The sequence below is a fragment of the Protomyctophum parallelum genome (assembly GCF_964188405.1).
Source record: "Protomyctophum parallelum genome assembly, chromosome: 17".
NCBI lineage: Eukaryota > Metazoa > Chordata > Actinopteri > Myctophiformes > Myctophidae > Protomyctophum > Protomyctophum parallelum.
The window spans coordinates 10,824,203-10,846,337 of record NC_139719.1 but is presented as its reverse complement, the minus strand read 5'-3'; the positions used below and the strand labels follow the sequence as shown (position 1 = coordinate 10,846,337).

Sequence of the window (22,135 nt, the reverse complement as noted above, 5' to 3'; positions counted from 1 at the left end):
TCTCCGTTCAGGGGTTTTTAGGAACTTTGACCATGAACACCATGGGATCTTTGGCCTTGTTGCTGAAGGCTTTGCGTATTATGTCAACAGCATGCTGATGTGTGACCCCCTGTAGGGACACCCTGTCCACGGACACCAACTCAAACCCAGCCTGTGGAGATGAAGAGAGACACATGTAAATGGCTAATAGACTTAGTTAACCACAAATAATAAAATACACATCATCTCTAGCATAATGTGTTTAAGGGATTGTCATTCAACCTTTAGGACATCACAAGTGGAGGCGGCTCCTCCAGGGAAGATCTTCTCTATCTTAACCACTGGTTGAATCTTGGACTCTATCCCACCAGATATACTGATGCCTAGATCAAAAGCACACACACTGGTTCATTAAAGGAATGGGGAAACCAGCTTCTTGTTCTTTTAGTAGTATATTTATCAACTTCAATAAAAACTGTATATATATATACATATATAGTAGAAATGTACAGATATTTAGGTAATATACAAAGTTGCTAAATGTAGTGTACCGGTACTGTATGCAATGCAATGCTAGCCTGCTGAGTACTGTACCCAATGACTGTTTGGTCTTGGAGATGTTGACAGCTTTGAGCTCGTACTCCTGTACCGGGCCAGTGCCATTGTGTCCATTCTCGGTGGAAGCCGGATGGCCGTTCATACGTTGCTCGGGGATCGAATGAAACACCTGCGTCACCGCAGGCCGGGTCCTGTGAGCGCCGCTCGGCAGCGTGAACACCGTCTCTTTACCGCCCTCTCCGTTTTTGCCTTTGGAGTGGCCATTCCTAAAGGGGGATCTCCCCCTCTCCGACAGGGACTTGCCGGAGGACGAGTGCGACGAAACCTCGTCGCAGTGGACGGAGCCGACCGCGCCGATGTCGGAGCGTAGGAGGGAGCGCGAGTCGGAGCTGTGGGCGAGCAGCCAGTTGGGGACTGTGGGCCTGGCGGCGGGGGGCCGGAGGTCTCTGTGGTCGGCGTCGTATCCGTCCACGGGGATGTCGAGCAGAGGGGTGAAGGTTTGGGAGGTGTGGGGTCTCTCCTTGCTCAGCCGCGAGCCCGACACGCGTAGCTTCGCCAGCTCCTCATGCAGGTGGTTCTCCTTCTCCACCTCCTTCGCGTTGTGGAGCTCGAAGCCTCCCTGGTAGTCTGCACAAAGGAGATATGTCCCATTAAAGGGATAGTTCACACCCCAAAGAATACTTATTTTCTATCAATTACACACTCCATGGATGTGGTTTTATTGCATTCCTAAGCCAATCATTTGATGACCGGGTCACCGGAGACTCCGCCAGTCATCAAATTATTGGCTCAGGAATGCTGAGGAAATCTCCTTGAAATTGATAGAAAATAAGTCATCTTTGGTGATAAACTACTGCATGAATACCTTCTAATTTGCCACATAAAAACCTTTTTGTGCTAATTATTATTCAGCACAAAATTGCTCCTAGAAGGACTTGATCAAGTATACTATTTAATTACGAATAAATACATGAGATGCCGTGGCATATCGTGATAATATCATGTGTTATTGGCCCGATGTGAAGTGGAGTGCCGTAAATAGTGGTATAATTTGACATATCATGGCCGTGAGTGTATTACAGATTATTGATTTTTCTTTGAATATTATACTGTTAGACTGATGATAAGTTCTTAGTTTACTTATGGTCCAAGATGACTATTTTGATGCATTTGATGTATTACATTGTGTTGTCCTTACTTACAGAAGTCTGCTAAATGCCTAAATTGTATATAAATCATTGCTTTCACAACACGGTTGCCAGTGATTCGCAGCAAGATTATATAAAGACTATAATTTTAACCAAAAAACATTATGTGGCCAACCAAAACCTGGTGGTTTATTAGGATCGTGAAGAACTGCAGCATGTTCCAATTCAACCAAAACAAGGCAGAATTTGAGCTGCAAAGACATAACATAATGACAAAACTTAAGATCACAGCCGTGCAGGCCAGGGGAAATAACTGTATAATGCAAAAGGAAGCTGACCGGGAATGGGAGTGATGAGGTGCCGTTTGGGGACTCGTCCTGATGCTGGGGATCGAAGAGGAGGTGTTCTGACTAAAAGAAAATAGAGAAAACACATGTACGTATGTAGGAATGTAGGTGTCTCGTGTGCGCACATACTGTATACATCCAGGCACACGTGTACACACACACACACACACACACACACACACACACACACGAAAACAGGAAAATAATAATAATAATTATTATTTAACTCATTCCAACTAAAACACTCACATGGACACACTCACTCATACACACACACACTCACTCATTCATTGTTGCAATGGAGTTGCAGTCCATAACCTAACCTGGGATTTCCCCAGTCTGCCATGCGGGAAACCAAACATCTCCTGCTCCGATCACGCTCAGTCGCTCACCCAAGAACATAATTATCCAAGCCTCTCCAGCACTCAGGAGCTTAATGCAGTACTACATGTCAACCACTAGGTGTCCTACCTAAACCAGTGTCTACTCTAGTCTAAATGTCTTAATGGAAGAGTAGGGAGACTACTACAGATGAAATTTAGCTTCGGCTAACTCTGGCCCATTTACATTGATGTGAAAACCGACATGTTGATTAATTTGTATGCGCACTCCCTAGAGGCCAAGGAAAAACCTTTGTCCTGCATTTTTAATATAATCTGCCTTACGTGAACGATATTTGAGGATATCATAAGCCTCTACTTCAAACGGAGCCACAATTTTGTTGAAATCACCCAGGTCATCAGGAAGGACCACCATTCTGAGGAACAGAGCAAACAAAAAAAACACTAATTCAGTCATTCTCTTGCAATGTAAAACTTGTCTTACAGTAGCTAATCAATATGAAGTCATAATGGTGAAAACTCCTCAAGCCCCTCCTGTTTGCCCCCCCTATATTGACCAACCTCATAACTCACGTTGAATCATGTCTAGCCTGCCCCAGCCAGTGTGATTTCTGCTCTAGATGGGCGGATTAAAAATTCCGGGGAATACAGGCGGTGGATCCTATTGGTTCACCAACCTGTGCGCCCGCCCCCCTCCAGGGTTTTGAACCCAAGGCTAACAAAACACATTTACACATAGTTTTGATTTTGACAGCAGATTTAGATTTGAGTTTAGTCATAATCTTTTGAATAAAACTTTGTTGTGTAAAAGTCCCTTTGTGTGGATAATAAATGTGGGTTATACAGAATAACTCTTCCTACTTCTGGGACCCATCCCTACTTCCTTCCTATTTTTCAAACTTTTTTTATTTCAAGGACCCCCATAACTCTGAGAGTGTACACATGGAACCAAATAGACCTTTACGGGTCCATTTGGTTCCATTTGGTTCCACTCTCAGAGTTACAGATCTGTACAGGGCCATTTGGAACCTGGAAATATGGAGTGTAGCAGAATGTAGTGAGCCAACATGCACAATATCAGCACCCTGACTCTAGTCTGTTTGACCAGAATGGAACAGAGACTTCATTAGTATCATAGTTCTTTCCAAAATGGCGTGTTGACTGTCCCCTCCTCCTTCCCACCTGGGTCATCTTACCTGACCTCCCTCAGTAGCAGCAGCTTTTCTGGCCTGTCCAGCACGGCCAGAAGGTTGTGCACAAACACCTCTACTGAACGCTGTGCGATGTACTGCAATGGAACAACAAGGACAACTTCAACCCAAACACCTCTACTGAACGCTGTGCGATATACTGCAATGGAACAAGGACAACTTCAACCCAAACACCTCTACTGAATGCTGTGCGATGTACTGCAATGGAACAACAAGGACAACTTCAACCCAAACACCTCTACTGAACGCTGTGCGATGTACTGCAATGGAACAAGGACAACTTCAACCCAAACACCTCTACTGAACGCTGTGCGATGTACTGGAATGGAACAAGGACAACTTCAACTGTTTAGCACAGTGGTGCTCGGACTTGTACATTCCAAGCGCCCCGCTTAACTGACAGTGTACAAATGGACAGAAATGTTCAGAGTTGCAGACTTGTAACGGTCAATTTAGAACCCCCTAAAGTCCCTGGACCCCTCTTTTGAGAACCACTGAACCACATACGGGGAGTTTTAGAGACCGGGATTACTGCATAGTTTTTGTTAGGGTACCTACCCTAGGGCAATATAAAAAATAGAAGTCTGCACACTGCAACTTGGTAAAGCTCCCAGTCAAGGCTTAATTATAGATTAACGTTTCGACTTTTCGAGTCTTCATCGGAATCAGAACCTACCCTAGGGGACACGGGGAGAACATGCAAACTCCACGCAGTCAGACGGTGAACAACTTTTAACTAAACTTTTAAATAAATACCAGGACCGTGGAGCCAACATTGTAGTGTTCCTATGTATAGTCTACTGTATGTATAGGTGTGGGCCAGAATCCTTACCCTGCGGCAGGTCTTCATCACATGGGTCACCTCCTCCTCAGTCAGTAGGCGGCGGGCCATGTCCTCCACCACGCCCATCATCTCTGGGTTTGGCATCGCTCGCACACACACACACACACACACACACACACACACACACACACACACACACACACACACACACACACACACACACACACACACACACACACACACACACACAGGGTTACAAAGTTAGACTTAGATTCATATGATTATGTGTGTATATGACTATGACTATCTCTCAGCACATATGAATTTATCTATGATGGAGTTTTGACTGTCTTTTGCATAATCAGCAGCAGCAGCAACAATCTTCTCAGTCACTTATACCAACATGATATCACTTGCATGTCATTGTCTATTCACAACTTTGGCCACATAACGACATAAATGTAGACCATTATTCTGTTAACGACTGTATTTTATAAATAAAACATTCCCGGCCATCTGCCCGGCTTGTGTAACCTTGTGAAAACTATGGTGCCATTTATTTTCCACAAAAAAATCTGTATTGCTGTACTAAAAGCTGAATGAACCTGAGCATTTTTTAAGTAGCCTACTGCATTTTAATGTCACATTTAGAGGAATTTTAAAGGTGCGCTGATAGTTTTGAATAGGTAGTGACAGGTAGTTGCTCAGGTTGGTGGTTGAATTTCAATATGGGGAAAATACATTATAAGGGTCTATTATGGGGTCTATTAAGCCTGTTCAGCACTGGAATGAAACAGTTTAAATTCCATATTTGAGTTAATTTGTAGAATACTATGTGGGGAAAGCAGTACCACTGTTGTAGAAGGGCTTTGAGCGCCCCCTGGAGGTGTCTCTCCTCCTGAACAACGAGTTGACGAAGGTCTTGGAGCGCTGAAGGGTGCTCTTTTGTGCAGGATCTTTCCCTGTCTGTTTCTTTTCCTTCTTCTGCTTCTGCTTCACCTCTGTGGAGGGGGAGGGGGGGGGTATGAAGTTTGGCATTAAGTTTAACACAATGAAAGCCAGACATTTTATAGGCGACCACAGGAGAATCAATTTAGCTCCACTTTTCTGTGAAGCAAAACTTGAGCTGGCAACAGCTGTGGGGTATAGATTGGCTATTTTCAAATGATTTTTATACAGTTGAAAACTTGAAATGAGACATTCTGCATAATGAGTACTTACAACTTAAGTACAAATTGATGCCAATTATACATTTGTGCTTTCACTCAAGTACATCGTGAATTCTGCAGGCTTTTACTTTTCCCACCACCTCTGCTATTGACACAGATACAGACCCCGGGGGGCCCTCGGTCCTCACCTGCCACGGTCACTTGGCTCTGTGATCTGCTGATGGGCCGACTGGGCCTGCTGAGTGCCATCAGCATGGCCGTCTTGTGGTTCTCCTTCCCCTCGCGGCCGATCACGGTGTCCTTCAGGAGGGTGGTGGGCCCCAGGCTGTGGCTGGTGTCACCCTGGCTGACTGCATCAGACCTGCACAAAATCACACGTCAGTGTGAAGGGAAGTTGTATTTATACAACGCAGTTTCGGGAGAAGAGGCCTCCTTCCGCTCGACCTTAACCCCTCCCCCCTCCTTATCAATCACTCCCCTCCTTATCAAACCCACCTGCCTGTCGTTATCACCTGGCCAATGCTGCCACAATCACCACAGTATAAATACACCCGTGCGCCGACATCTACCTGTTCTCACTGCCTATAGACCGATTCCGTACCGGTTTCATGGTTGCAGCCTACGTATTTCCTGTAGGCGGACTCGACATAGCTGCGGGAGTAAAACCCTCACCAGGCAGGCTCTTCCACTACAGTGAACGGCAGAGTGACTGATTTTAGTTTGCCTCAAACTTTACTCCTTTACCTGCTTTTTTACTAACACTAACATTACAAAAATGCCCAGAACATCGAGATGAACCTGTGTAGTTTATGGCTGCTCCAACAGTAGTGGCAACATAAAAAAAAAAAAAAAAAACGGAATGTCTAATATCCACCTCGGTGGCGGAGACCAGAGCCATTGAGTAATGGTTGAGACAAAGCAGTGAAGGGTCCTGAAAGATACGTAATTTCCCAATACCCAATCTTTCTGTTTTATGAACACAAGGCTGCTGTATTTTATACCTCATACTAAGCATTTAAAGTATGAGGTATAAAGTACAGCAGCCTTGTGTTAATAAACAGAAAGATTTGGTATTGGGTAAGACTTGCGTTATGTATCTTTCACTGCTTTGTCTCAACCATTACTCAATGGCTCTGGTCTCCGCCACAGCGGTGGATATTAGACATTCCGTTTTTTGTTTTTTTTTATGTTGCCACTACTGTTGGAGCAGCCATAAACTACACAGGTTCATCTCGATGTTCTGGGCATCTTTGTAATGTTAGTGTTAGTAAAAAAGCAGGTAAAGGAGTAAAGTTTGAGGCAAACTAACATCAGTCACTCTGCCGTTCACTGTAGTGGAAGAGGTGCGCCTGGTGAGGGTTTTACTCCCGCAGCTATGTCGAGTCCGCCTACAGGAAATACGTAGGCTGCGACCATGAAACCGGTACGGAATCGGTCTATACGTGGTCTAGAACAATCCCTCCATCCACCCCTTCCACCGCCATCTCCATAATCACACTTGTCTCCTTCTCTTTCAGGAACCCGGGCAGTTCCGGAGCAGAGACGCCCGCTCTCCGAGCGCGCATACATGGCGTCCTCTCCCGAGACTGCACCCCCACCCTGAGTCCCACCCATCCCGGGTTCCCCTCCTCCCCCCATTCATCAGTCAATAAACTGTTAAACTTGAGCGAAGGTGTGGTCTCTTACTAAGTGAATACTCAAGTTAAGGTCCTTGTGGACTGGACGCGTTTTTCGGAAAAAAGCTGCAAAAAATCCGAAAAAGGAGGTAGTGTGCAGGGACCTTAAAACTACAAAAGCATTGGCATCAAAATGTAAATGTAAAAGTGCTCATTATGCAGAATGTCCCATTTCAAGTTTTCAAATGCATGAAACTCATTTGAAAATTGGCGATCTACAAGCTCACAATGCGTCGCATGGCAATGATGGCATATTTCGGTACAAATATGTACCTTCTTTAATTGAGTATTTCCAATTTCACTTTTTTTTCCCACTTTTACTTCTATTCCACATCTACATCTCGGATCCAAATATTGTACTTTTACTCCACTACAATTATATATACTTATATATAAGTTTAGGGATGAGGCACTGGTTTAAATATGGCCCTACAGTATGTGTGTGAGAGGTAAGGACTGCTGTACCACACTCCTCTAAACACTTTCAACCTATTGTACAAGCACTGTCACTAGTACTGCAGCGAGCTCTGGTTTCCATTCAAAGTGAACCCTGACCCGTGGTCCTCGGTGGAGATGCAGACGTCCACCATCTCGCAGCCAAAGGGCAGGCTCGGGGGAAACATGACCTGGGAGAGACCACTCAAAGAGCTGACCGGCGTTTCGGACGACAGAGAGGACGCCGACGAGTTGGTGTCCGAACCCTGGGAGGAAGACTTGCACTGTGCACCGTTGGCCACTGAAGAAAAAGAGAAAAAAACCTTATGGACATTTTCTGTAGCTATTAGTTCGCTAGCTAAATGAGAGCCGTTTGTCTAATGCCTGATTTTTTTCTTTGTTGCGTGCCGGTGTCCATAAGCTCACAACACATTGTGAGCTTGTAGATCAGCTGTTTCTAGTGTGCTACATTATGCTTAGTATAGCCATATATATGAATCGTTTGTCATTTCACGACAGTTGTAGTGTTTAGGGCAGGCATTGTTTATATAACCGTACTGTTTATTATTATGAATTCTGAAACATTCTAAAAACATACACACGTTGGTTACCACTTTTGTTCTCAATATGAATCCCAAATCAAATGGCATGTCCAGAATTTGTCCCAAAATGTGGTGTCAAGAACACACGTGCACGCACCAGGGGGGCAGTCAGACAGATATTTTGTGAAGCCACTGAGGAAATCGGGATTTCCTGAAAGTTCATATAATGGCCTGTTATGGCGCTGTCATTGGACCCAGAAAAACCCATAGCCCCATAGAGGTCCATGTATTTGGGCCCAACTTCACCTAGACTGTATTACCTTAATAAACATGGTCATGAATACTTTCTGCTTCCAGTCACTAGTTTAAAGTCTCATTTCTAATGTCATAATATTCTTTTTGGAAAATTATGGTCCCATTTATTAAAAAAATGACCATAAAGTCGCATATGTTCTGAGGGGCGTGGCTACCGTTACAGTCTATGATCAGGATTCCCCTCCCACTCGAGTCAAAATAAAAACTAACGGAGAAGAAGGGGGGAAGTCCCGCCTCGTTGTCTGGGCCAGCCAAAGGGCCAGCTGGGCCCAAACGGATCTAGAAAGATGGCGACTTACAATACAAGGACTGACAGGCTTCATTTTACGTTCATGTTAGACCCGGAGAACGCTTTGTCCATATTTTTTTACAGTCTATGGCACGCACGCACGCACAAGCACATATACACACACACACACACACACACACACACACACACACACACACACACACACACACACAACACACACACACACACACACACAACACACACACACACACACACACACACACACACACACACACACACACACACACACACACACACACACACACACACACACACACACACACAGGTCACTCGCCAGAACACACATAAACAAGTGGTTGGTCAAATACTCCCACATGCACACGGACACACTATAAAATACTGAGTCTTGGAGATTTCCAGATAACACCGGTAAATGACACTTGAGACCAAAATGCAGATACATACACTTGTTGAGCCACCGGTATTCTGCAACCATCTCCTTATAGGCAGGGTATCTGCCTGCCTCCTGTGAAGATATGACCAGAGATATGTAAATGAGATACAGTACTGTAAGTAGAGACCTTTTATGGGACGGCTATATTTGATAAAGAGTAACCTTAGAACCACACAGAGGCCTATAAAGCCATGTTACTGTTCCTCGTCTCACCTCAGGAGTGTGCTGCATTTCATGACACTGTGAAATCCCAAGTGTTCATTTGACCAAAATGTGACCAAATGAGTGTCCAAATGGAATCACGTGGACCTTTATGGGTCCGCATGCTCTCAGAGTTGAATTGACACAGGAAGATTTCACGGCGTAGCTTTGAACACTTTGGGCTGCTTTCTAGTTCCACTGCAGGTCTCACTTACAACATTTCCCTTTCCATGTGGGGCAGGGCAACGGGAAAGGATGGACGCAATAAACTCTGCACAAAACGACGCGCCTATGGCTTTGATCACCACCTGATCCCGGCAGCCTGGTGAATAATGCACACGGCTTGGCTGTTTCTCACAGGGCGAAACCCAAGCTCCAACAACTAAAGTGGCCGCAGGAATATTACAACTGCATGCCAGCTGTCTGCCCCAGCCACACAGCCGCCACTCTCTCAGGCATGCAGTAACACACACAGCAGTGGAATAACATATACACATGGCATAAATATATATGTCTACATGTGTTTGCATGTGTGAGAAATGAAGAGAAAGGCATATAGAATAGGCCTGCGAGCTAATCTATGTAAGCTCACTTAAACTGAAACCTTTGATAGATTAACACACACACATGCTTTCTAATAACAGTGTGTAATAGAATGCGGCGAACACAAAAGGTCATTGTGGAATGTGATACGCCCTCTTCAGCCGGTCATTAACACCAAGCAGCCCCGCACTAAACTCACTCAACTGTGACGAGGACAACGTTTGTGATGAAGGCTTAAAGGTGTGACTCTTCTGACCACACACTAAAGAAACAAGAAAAAGCTAAGCATTCTGCATTCTACAATGTAGTTCTTAACATTTAATGGGGTTTCTTGAAGGGCTTCCTATATGAAGTCAGTCTATCAAAATGGAAACTCGATTATTAATAGAAGTATATTCTATTTAAGAATGAAACGAAGATTGTCTTTATTTGCTCATACTGTAGGCACACATTATTTGTAAGTGTCTCAGGAATTACTAATACCAGACTTTACGGGCTACAAACATTTGCGGAAGGGTGAAATCATCCGTCAAGGGCTTCTGCCAGAAATATTGGGAGGGGATGGGGATGGGGCGAGGCGGTGAGCGGTGAAGCGCTTACCGCCGCGGCGTGACGTCATGTTGTAGTTTTCGGTGGTCACATTATCACCTAAAACTGTATGAATAGGCCTCAACTCTTCCTACTTCCGGGCCCCTTCCCTACTTCCTCCAAAGGTGATGACACTAATCAAGGCTCTGTTCCCTTTAGTATAGAGTGGATCTTTTTCACTTCAAGGACCCCCATAACTCTGAGAGTACAAATGCACAACGGCAGCACCCTGACTCTGTTTGACCAGAATGGAACAGAGCCTCCATTAGTGTCATCGGTAACACCTGTGATGGAAGTAGGCAAGGGAGCCCCAAGTTCTTTCCCAAAATGGCGTGTGTGCATGTGCACAGAGCTCACCCTGATGGTCAGCATGACGTGCGTGTGACTCTTCAGCACCTCCACGGCGTTGCTGTGGCTGATGTCCTCGAAGCTCACGCCGTTGGCTGCCAGGATCTGGTCGCCCATCTTGATCCCGTTCAGCTCGCCCAGGCCCCCTGGGTCCAGTCTGACAGCATGAAGCAGATATAAAGATAAACCTAGAAATGGCCTAGAAATCTTTAAAGCACAACTCAAGGCCCACCTATTCACTCTTGCTTTTAGTTGAGTTATGCTATTTTATGTTTTTTGTTTCCCTGTTCTGCTCTGTAAAGCACTTTAAGCTATATTTATGTATGAAATTAATATAAATATAGTTTTTTATTATTATTATTAATGAGGCATTGAATATTGTAGCCTGAAAAAGTAATTTAGAGACCACTCCACGTGAACACGAAATAAATTAACAGAGAAACAGCTTTCATTGCCCAACTGTGTAAAACAGTGCCATATTGCATGTGTATAATTGGCAATGTCATCTAACTATCTAACTATAAATGCACCGAGTCTCACACGTGTTCCACACATGCGTTCCACACCACCACAGGAGGTGCAGTGCCCGGTGTCGAGTCGGTCGGACCCACGGTTGTCCAGAACCGCACCTGCCCGGGCTCTGTACATCATTCTGATGTCTGCATATACTCCATATTTGGGCATGCCTGACAAAGAACTCCATATATGAGCATAAAAGGGACACAGACATCATATCTGGGTGGGGCATGCATTTCCAACTTGCACCGTTGGGCACTGGCCAAGTATTGTGTGTGTGTGTGTGTGTGTGTGTGTGTGTGTGTGTGTGTGTGTGTGTGTGTGTGTGTGTGTGTTTGTGTGTGTGTGTGTGTGTGTGTGTGTGTGTGTGTGTGTGTGTGTGTGTGTGTGTGTGTGTGTGTGTGTGTTTGTGTTTGTGTGTGTGTGTGTGTGTGTGTGTGTGTGGTTGCCTGTGTGTTAGGCTGCGCAACAGTGATTTCTGTGCTGGGACGGATAGACCCAGAGACAGACCCAGCCAGGGACCGAGCCAGCCAGGGACACACATTGCTGGGCAATGGAGTGGCTGCACAACTCATAAACATACTACAATCGCATGAAGGCCAACATTTGGGCATCTCTGCTGTATTTCGATAGAGACAGTGTCAGTGAACAGGGAGACGGGATCATGCGGGGGCTGCCTATGGTCAATTCCAAACCGGGCCAACTGCAGGAATTAAGGACTAAGTTATGCGCTCTTACTGGATGAGCCACTGGGGCACCCTATATAATTGTTATATGTATGTTTGTTTCTTGGCAGCATGGATCAATCACTTCAACAAACCCTTCTGTTCCTTTCTACTCTCTGACTGAAGCATGTGCTTGACAATGTTATACAAGCACATCAATGTAAGATTCATTGGAGAGAAATACTTAAAATAAGAGAAAACAAGGTTTTTCACACTGCTGGGTGGAGGACTTCCATTCAAGTTTCAGCTTTACTCACAATCTGGGGAGATATCATGGCATAAAAAACTATGCCATTTGTTTTTTCGGTATACCAGATAAAATAAATCTATACAATTATGAACAGAATAATATATGGCTCGGCTGGCTCAAGTTGTTTTATGTTTGGAGTTATACCTACTTGGAGACATAGATGCCCAGACCAAACTCCTTCCCTCCGCGGATATTGAAGCCCAGACAGTAGTCGTCCGAGGTGGTGTAGAGGTGGACAATCCTTCGCAGAGCGCTGTCTGCGCTGGCATCTGACGGCGTTCGGCCACTCTCCTCCACCACCATGCGTCTCTGGATCAGATCCACCCTAGGGAGAAAATACAGGGAGAAGTACTGTACTTAAGTAAAATACTCCACTACATTTCAGAGGCAAATATTGTACTTTTACTCCACTACAATTATTTGACAACTTTAGTTACTAGTTACTTTGTACATTTGGATTATTATTACAAAACATACATTAACCACTTCAGCCCTTATATACATTTCGGCCATTTGAAAATAGCCGATCTACAAGCTCACAATGTGTCGGATCGCGACGCATTGTGATCTGCTATTTTCTAAGTTTCAACTTTTAAACACAAAGGGAGTCTACCAACGCGCCTCAAGTGGTACGGTGCATCACAGGAACATTGACACATAAGGAGGAGAGGACACTGGAGCAGCACGTTTAAGCCTTTTTATTAGGTGCTAGTATAGCACCTAATAAAAAGGCTTAAACTTTTAAACTTTAAACTTTTATAGTTCTATATTGCAGTATTGATACCTTTACTTACCGGTAAGTAAAACAATTGAGTACTATTTCCACCACTGAACCACTGCTTGCCTGTACAAGAATTGAATGCTTCCACCTCTGCACAAAAGCATGTTGTTGTTGTTGTTGTTGCACAAAAGCATAATTGTTTTGAACGATACAGAACACGGAAACTCAGACAAAGACGAATTTAGTTAATTTCATTACTTCTCTCTCTCTCTCTCAGGGCTCAGTGCCACAGACGTACAAAATGAGCAGACAAACACATAAAGAGCTATCCCTAACTGACGATTATGGGTGTCGTCTGTAACTCTGAGAGTGTATGAATGGAACCAAATGGACCCGTACACTCTCAGAGTTATAGGGGTCCTCCTTGGAAATAAAACGTCTGAGAACCGCTGTCCTAGTGGACTCCTAATGTGCCATACATAGTGCCATAGTAAATCAGTGTCATCCATATTCTGAAGAGAACCTGGGGACTGACATTCTTCAGTAATAGGGACTCATTCATGATCAATATAAGAGCATTGTAATGGTGTGTGTAAAACCTAAATCTAGAATTTGCCACGGATGAGGCCAAACTGTCTCGCCATGCACGGACCCATTTGTCCATGTACGGACATAACTGATGAACCCTGCTCACCAGGTAGTCTTCTCCTTGGAGTAGCGGATGCCGGGCACCTTCCCCACCCGTCTCACCACCATCCTCAGCCTGTCGTTGCCCGTCAACACCTTGACGGCGCTGCTCATGGTGATGCTCTCCAGGCTGACGCCGTTCACCTCCACCAGCTTGTCCCCCACACACAGGCCAGCCTGCTCTGTAGACGCATGCACACACGCACGCACACACACACACACACACACACACACACACACACACACACACACACACACACACACACACACACACACACACACAAGTCTGAAAAGAGCCCTTGAGAACAGTGGAGTTAGGCCCTTATTATACACCAGGTACACCGCGTTGATAAATAAGAGCCTTGTCTATGTCTACACTGATATATTGTTGACATGAATTTCAGGTATCTGTTATATACAGTATGTAAACTCTGGCTGTCACAGTCCTAGCTCCTCAGGAGTAATGAGTCTCACCTGCCGTTTGTGGGGGTGGCACACAGCGGGAGAGGGACTCAATCTGAGTGCTAATGGAAGTGCTGGAACAACGTGTGCATCTGTTGTTTATAAGGACCTGATGAAGATCCTGTGAGATCGAAACGTCCTACAATAAAGTAAATCCTTTGCCTAACGATGGTTTGGTGCCCTGCCTCCTTCCATGATTGCCTCATTGGCCCAGCACCCACTGTCGAAGTAAGTGTAAATAGGTATGGTCTGACAATGTTGATTCCTCTCATTTCTTTTTACCTGCCGTGCTGTCGTCCTCCACCTTGCTGACAAAGATACTGAGGCCGTGTTCACAGCCTCCGCGCACACTGAAGCCCAGCCTTCCATCCACACTCTTATCCACCGTGATCGTATGCATGTCCTCGCTCTCGTCTCCACCTGAGGGCCACAACCAACATGTCAATGTAATGCCAACCGCGTTCAAATAAATCAATAACACAATGTTGTTTATATGTCAAGTAATCAAGCAAAGATCCAATGCCCCCATGTGCTGTGAAATGCATGTGACAAACCAATAATCAACAATTAATTTGTTTCTGCTATGTGCAATCCTATTAGTATTACTTTGTATTTGCTGCTTATACTATACAATAACGCTACATTCTGAACGAGTGTATAACTGTTACATTAAACAGTTGATGAAGGCGAGTGAGAATGCCCGGTAGAGCAGATAATATGCCCTACAAAGCTAAAGTTCAGTAACTACGTTTTTGTATTCACCCACTTATTCATGTATCCTGATGGTCAAATTAGACTGATTTTTGGGGGATAAACATTTACCTCAAGAACAATTAGTGCAATCACTTATACGCCGTTATCTCATTTGGCTGACCAGTTGAAAGTCACTTAATTTAAACCCATTTCAACCAGTCATTTGTTTTACTGCACTTTGGCTTTGATGTCAGAATAGAAACTGAACTATTCAACATCACATCATAAACAGTATACTAGGGACACTGCCCACCATCCACAGGAGAGTTGATGAGGATGACCCTGCCCATAGGCGAGCAGGATCGGATTCCATGCCGCCGCCGCTGCTCCTTCTTCCGCAGCAGGTTGCGCGTAGCCGTGTGTGACCCCTGGGTCCCTCCGGGGGCCGTCTCCCTGCGGGACGACGACGGCTCAGATGAGTGAGCCATGGCGGCCCGCCGCCGGGTCGCCTTTCACACGCACTCCTCCTCCACGTGCTCAGCGCTGGACGGAGGGGACTAGAGCAGCAGGCGAGAAGAAGTTACTCTGCTAGGATGAAGTGCTTCGTTGGTGTAAAAGTAGTTTTCTGCACTTTTACTTCTACTCCACTACATCTGAACAAGACAAATGTTACACTTTTACTCCACTAAGCGTGGAAGTCGCTCGTTGCTTTGTAAATTGTTATTATAATTACAAAACATACATTGACCAGCCCTACGTTTATGCCAGTTGAAAATAGCTATTTTGCGTCGCAATTTGTCGCATTCGCAACGTAGATCTGCTATTTAAAAAATATATATACATTCTGCATAATGCGTAGGCTACTTTCTACTTTTGGTACTTTAAGCACATTTTGATACCAATACTTTTGTGTTTTTACTCAAGTACATTTTGCAGTTTTGATACTTTTACTTTCAAATTAAGTAAAAGAAAATGTGAATCATTAACAATGAAACATCAACACTAGATAGAAAGGAAGGTAAACACGGTTCACTGATGATGCTCTTTGCCTTTCCTGAGAGGAAGTGGCAGAGGGACCCTCACTCACCAGTGCAGCTTGCTTTGTAACATGATGGCTGACTCTCTGCCTCCTTGGAGTGACTCGTTGGTCCATTCCTGTCCATGGTGCATCTCACTCACCTGTCTACGTCCCGGATAAAAATAAACAGATCGAGTTCTAGTACAACTTGATATGTTTATTTGTACCTGTGTGTACACGTGACGTGAGGCATTTCAAGCATGTTTTAGTATGTAACTGTACTTTCTACAATGTGTAGAAACTATTTATTTTTGCAAGAATGTTCCCACTAGCAATCCAGAGATGGAATCATTATTATTATTGGAATCCTTATTATTATTTTCTTAATGCACGCTTTCCACAGCCTGACCCACTTATCTTCAGGATGTCACATGGTTTTCGAAACCATGGATACCATACCTGCCACTAAACTTAACCCGATGCGTGATAACGGCGTGCCCTCGTGACGTCACGTAGGGCTTCCCCTCGTGGCTTTTCGGCACAGTCGAAACCCCCATGGCCAGAAGGACATGTTGAGATCAATTTAGCCCATCTATCTTCATGTCAAAATGACTGGGGTTGTGTACATTGGCTCATAGTCTCCACCGAAGCCTTATAACAACCTCAAATGTACTTTACACTAGCTTTCTTACTTATAGAAGAGAAGAGATGCTGGAATAGGACGTCACGTTGTCCCCTCGACAACCCAAGCCCCACTCATACCGCGAACGTCCCTCCCGGCTATGGGACTTACAGTAAGTCTTTACCTTTCAGCACCGAGGACAGCGACGCTATCTTCTTGCATCATTTTAACATTGTAAAACATTTTTAGATTTACAACAATTATCATGGCCTGGCCGATGTAACTTTTGGTAGGCCATTTGTGCTTTACTCCTTTTCACATAACTTTGCCTGCGTAGCAGAATAGCCTGCCTATACCTGCATAAACGAGTGGCTATCTGATATTGTTTAACCCTACACATTTCGTGTATAACATTTACAGTACACTTTACTTTCCCTTACAAATAAACCACATTAGATAATTATTTGAGAGATGTTGTTAACTGAACTGAACTGTTTCATGCTATAAACTATTAAGGAGATAGAGAAGCCTATGCAAAGAGATGGGCTTCAACAACAAAGTAGGCATATACTGAAAAGTTAGAGCAAATACGAATACAAGAAGAAAGTGAATCATAAACTTACCCATGTCCATGTTGTGTAAAATGACCTCGTGCACCTGAGACATTTCTGATACTGACAAAGGTCCGCCTTTCAGCTCTACTGATTGGTGGACTGTTTCCTACCTTTTAAGTGGATGGCACATGTGCCAGTCATTTTGCGTGACGTTCACGTCATGATCATGGACAGAAACATTTTGTAGCCTATTAAATTTACATGTAGCCCAAAACATTACAAAAGCTATGCATATACTTTATTGGCAGACATATAGGCTGTTATGAATTAGGCCTATGTTACAATTGTTTTGCGATGTCCATTAGTCATTACTTATGCATGCACAGACAGGCAGGCAGGCAGGCAGGCAGGCAGGCAGGCAGGCAGGCAGGATGCAGGATACACAATCAATTGGGATAAAAGTGAATTTGTACCCATTTGAGCCAGACATTTTTGCAATCTCTTCCATTCAAATTAGGTACTACACTCACTCAGAAGTTATTACCTTTATCAATGATTGGTCACATCAATGCCATAAAGATTTTCTCACTGCCAAGATTTTTATACCTGTTCCAAAATCTCCCAGTTTGTTTGCCTTTGTCTTTGTCTTTTTTTTTTTATTTAAACAATTGGATTGGATTGTTACTTCATTTATATGGCCGGATAAAACGCCTTACAGAAAGATGTGAGCGAAATTGGCCTCCCAATATTTAAACATTATACTATTTGGCGGAAATGCAAGGGGCCAGGGGCCACTAATTGGCAGTGGGGCTTTCCTGGTGATGACTGGTCATCTGACGCCCCCCTCTGGTTAAAGATTGAATCAATATTAGAAACCTGCAGACAGCAGACTCAGAGCACAGCTAGCCTTCACGTAAACAAACGGTATATTTTTTTCTTAGGACAGATGACAGGTGAAAGCATGGCAACAAGGGTAATAATAATCAAAAAAGTAAACCAAAGAACAAGATTTCTGTGCAGAATTTCCTCTTTTGTCAACAAGTGCTCTCAGGACTCTAGGAGCCCTAATTCAGCTCTCATGACTATTATGAGTTTTTATTACATTGAAATTATTACATTAATGACTTATGTCTTATGAGTTATGAGTTGACAGGCTTATTTTTTATTTTTTTATTTCGCATTCTGCTAGGACTGAGGTACCCCATTGAAGAATGCCCTTCCTCCATTCGTTTTACGAACAGTTGTGTAGTGTATACACGTGTGAGCTGCTAATTAATTATTTGAGTTCAGCTGGTTTAAGTTCATGAATGAGACTCGTTGCAGAAACATGTTACTGGACTTGTACACGTGACGCAGTTGCTCTCATTTAATTAAGTAACTTAATTCAATGAGTGTAATGATGAGCTGCTTTAGGTTTAAACATAAATCAAATAGCAGTAGGCTATGTTGTTGGGTGTAGCAGTGTGATCAAACCAATAGGTGTCACTAATGAACAGGTTGTGAGTTTGGTCTCAGCGTCCATGCAGCCAGTGCCAGTGTAAAGGTTTCATTCTGTGGTTGAGAATCATTTCCAGACCACAGAGACCAGTGCATTATTTCCTCCCTGCTGCATGTTTTTGACACATCATCTTTGGTTTGTTAAATGCAGACAGACAGACAGACAGACAGACAGACAGACAGACAGACAGACAGACAGACGCTACAGTGAGGAAGTGTGGCTTTAAAGTCGCAGATTCTTTGGACATCATTCAGGATGGTTGACGTCTGGATTCACACGCTTTGGATTCCTGTGTTCACTTTCCTCTTTGGATTTCAAGGCAAGAGAGCGGTTAATTATTTTTCAGTGTGTGTGTGTGTGTGTGTGTGAGAGTGTGAGTGTGTGTGTGTGTGTGCGCGCGCGGGGGGGTGGGGGGGTCGAGGTGCATGTTTATTTATAATAACCTACACGTGTGTTAACTTCTGACTGACTTGAAACATGAAGGTAATGTGACGCTATATAGTACCGTCTACATTACACACACACACACACACACACACACACACACACACACACACACACACACACACACACACACACACACACACACACACACACACACACACACACACACACACACACACACGCAGAGGGAATGTTCCATGTTCCTATATTGTTCAATTGTACCCATTATAAATTTATAATTTTGCTGTGTGTGTGTGTGTGTGTGTGTGTGTGTGTGTGTGTGTGTGTGTGACTGTGTGTCACAATAAGTCACAATATGAAATGCTCAACCATATTGTAAATTCTTTACACTGAAACACTGAAAGTTTTATTATAGTAGTATTCTGAATTATCTGTATTTTACAAAAAATATGTATGAAGGGGGGGGGGGGGGGGGGGATACCACAAAGCAATTACACTCGTAATTAGGGATAGGGAATGTTAAATCAATTCGCTGGTAGGATACTTAATGGGATAGAATGCTGTATGTTGTGTGTCTTAAGTACCAGGTCTTATTCCCTATAGTAAACTAAAGACCTGGAGGCGTGATCAATGCCATTTGGCTATTCTGAGTGGCCAAAGAGCATTGATCACGCCTCCAGGTCTTTAGTTTACTCAAGTTAGGGAATAAGACCTGGTACTTAAGACACGCAAAATACAGCCCATATAGTCTGTAAGTGGGAGGTTGGCACAGACAAATAGAGTCTGTAAGTGGGAGGTGGGCATAGTCTGTAAGTGGGAGGTGGGCATAGTCTGTAAGTGGGAGGTGGGCACAGACACATAGTCTGTAAGTGGGAGGTGGGCACATAGACTACAACAAATAGAGTCTGTGGGTGGGAGGTGGGCACAGACAAATATTGTCAGTGAAAGCATGGCAACAAAGGTGATCTAAAAAGTAAATCAAAGAACAAGATTCCTGGGCAGAATTTCCTCTTTTGTCAACGAAAGTCCTCTTGCGGGAGCTCTAATTCAGCAGTCCTCCACTGACTATGCTGCCACCTCTTGGTTCTCCAGCACCACAATGTCACTTGGCTAATAAGCTTCCGACTTCCCAAAACAAACTAATTCGACTACTTCTCAGCCTGGGGTCCATGACCCACCTCTTTCCAACCCATTTATCTAGTCTAAACTGGCTCCGGGTAGAAGACGGAGTTAAGCAATTGAAAATGGGACTAACATTCAAAATTGTAAATGCAGCCTTGCCCTCAGTACCTGCATACCTGACTAACTACCTAAAAAATAGTGAATAACATCCACAGCCACTATACTAGTGGGAGCGTGAATTTAATGACATTAACAACTTAATAAATCCATCAATCATATGATTTTTCCAGTATAGCCTGTTTGAGCCTTTTTTAAATTGCAATACGTATACTTTGCTTAATCCTAAACCTTTTTTGTATGTTGCCAGGAAGCAATTTGTCTAGCTTTATATTATTTGTGCAGTTTTAAAATCCACTAAATTATTTATTGAGGGGCGCTTATCCACAGCTTTGTGTTTGTACCACGGAATGTGATGATTTGATTGGCTGATGTATGATGATAAGAGCACCTCCCACTTAACACAAGTGTGATTTTTGTGTGGATGTAGAGGGGCTAGGCTAGCACCTCTACATCCAGCTTTTGGTTACCCTCCACAAACTTCATCTTAAACAAACATTAAATTCCCATTGACAATGAATGGAGAATTTTACGTCATAGTGTCTGAGCAATTAGATATAGTCATTATAGTGTCTATTTTACATCATGATGATGTATGACGATAAGAGCGGCACTCACTTCACAAGGGTGTGTTTTCTTTTTTAAGTGAGTTCAAAAATGGTGTATTCGTGTGATGATGATGATGATGATGATGATTCAAGTTTCTTTATTAGGAAAAAGACCCCTTGAGGTGATCATGAATCCATGATATACAACATTATTGACTATTCTTATTGCTTTTTTCTGTATTATGCTTATGGCTGAAGGTTTATTCTGTAGGTGTTATGCCACACCTCCACACAATAGGTAAGATATGGTGTTATAAGAGTGCAATCTGCAGTCTGAAGTTGGCACATACACAAAGAGAGTCTGTCAGTGGGAGGTGGGCACAGATACTAGACAATTTAGGCATTTAGCAGACACTCCTTCATCCAGAGCGACTTACAGTAAGAAAGAATAAAATATGGTAATACATCAGATACATAAATATAATCATCAAGAATCTTACGTAAGCTAGGAACCAGTGGAATATCTATATCATTTAATTATGTGTCTACACTATAGAGTGCTAGGTCTACAAAATATGCTATCTAAATTACATAAGTTGAGCCTTTGCATACGCCAGGTCATCGAGGCTCTGGCAAGTGCTGCGGAAAGTGCTACGGGGCACGGGCTAAGATGGAGTCTAAAGAGGTGGGTTTTCAGACTATGGCGGAAGATTAATTTGGGAGTGAGCCTGCAGTTCTGATTGCAATGGGAAGTGCATTCCATGTATAGTTTTGGAGCCAGAAGGGAGACGTGTTTGGGACTTGTGGAGCGTTGTCCCGGCATTTTTAATGAATGTACTTCCAGCTTCCCTGCGTTGGCTGATCTGAGCTCGCGGGAGGGTTTGTAGGGTCTGATCACTCAGACTTGCAAGGTATGCGTGTGCCATACGGCTTTGGTTGCTTTGAAGGCCAGCATCAGAGTTTTGTACTCGGTGGCCAATGGGAGCTGAGCACAGACAAATAGACTATTAAGACAAGTCCCCAATGTTTTTTGAGCAGCAGTGCTACACATGATCATGGCAGAAAGGCACGGGCAGCTCAAAAATGTGGACGGTTCACAGCCCCCTAATAAAGAAAGAGAGAGAGAAAGGTGGTAGACATATAGAACTGTGTATCTGCCTGCTTTGTAGAGGATATACAAATGTTAACACATGCTCATAATAAACAGGATACACAGCAGAATGCAAGACATTATGGTGCAAAGGGCATGCTAAATGACCAGAGAGTGCAATGCTAGAGAGTCTGTTTCTTACAGTTGAGCAGTTTTAT

General features: G+C 43.8%; 1 protein-coding gene across 1 annotated transcript; it reads right to left on the bottom strand.

Annotated features, from left to right (window-relative positions):
- Positions 1–7: 7 nt before the first annotated feature.
- On the bottom strand, positions 8–15,431 carry LOC310874489 (PDZ domain-containing protein 7-like; the record flags this gene model as incomplete). The annotated part of the gene is made up of 16 exons (XM_083787306.1): positions 8–151; positions 262–362; positions 574–1,164; positions 2,024–2,095; positions 2,698–2,789; positions 3,570–3,661; positions 4,417–4,514; positions 5,220–5,369; positions 5,726–5,898; positions 7,730–7,949; positions 9,221–9,281; positions 10,899–11,046; positions 12,529–12,705; positions 13,796–13,970; positions 14,533–14,670; positions 15,257–15,431. The coding sequence occupies 16 exons, from the start codon at positions 15,429–15,431 to the stop codon at positions 8–10; spliced, it is 2,607 nt and encodes an 868-aa protein (XP_083643432.1).
- Positions 15,432–22,135: the final 6,704 nt, after the last annotated feature.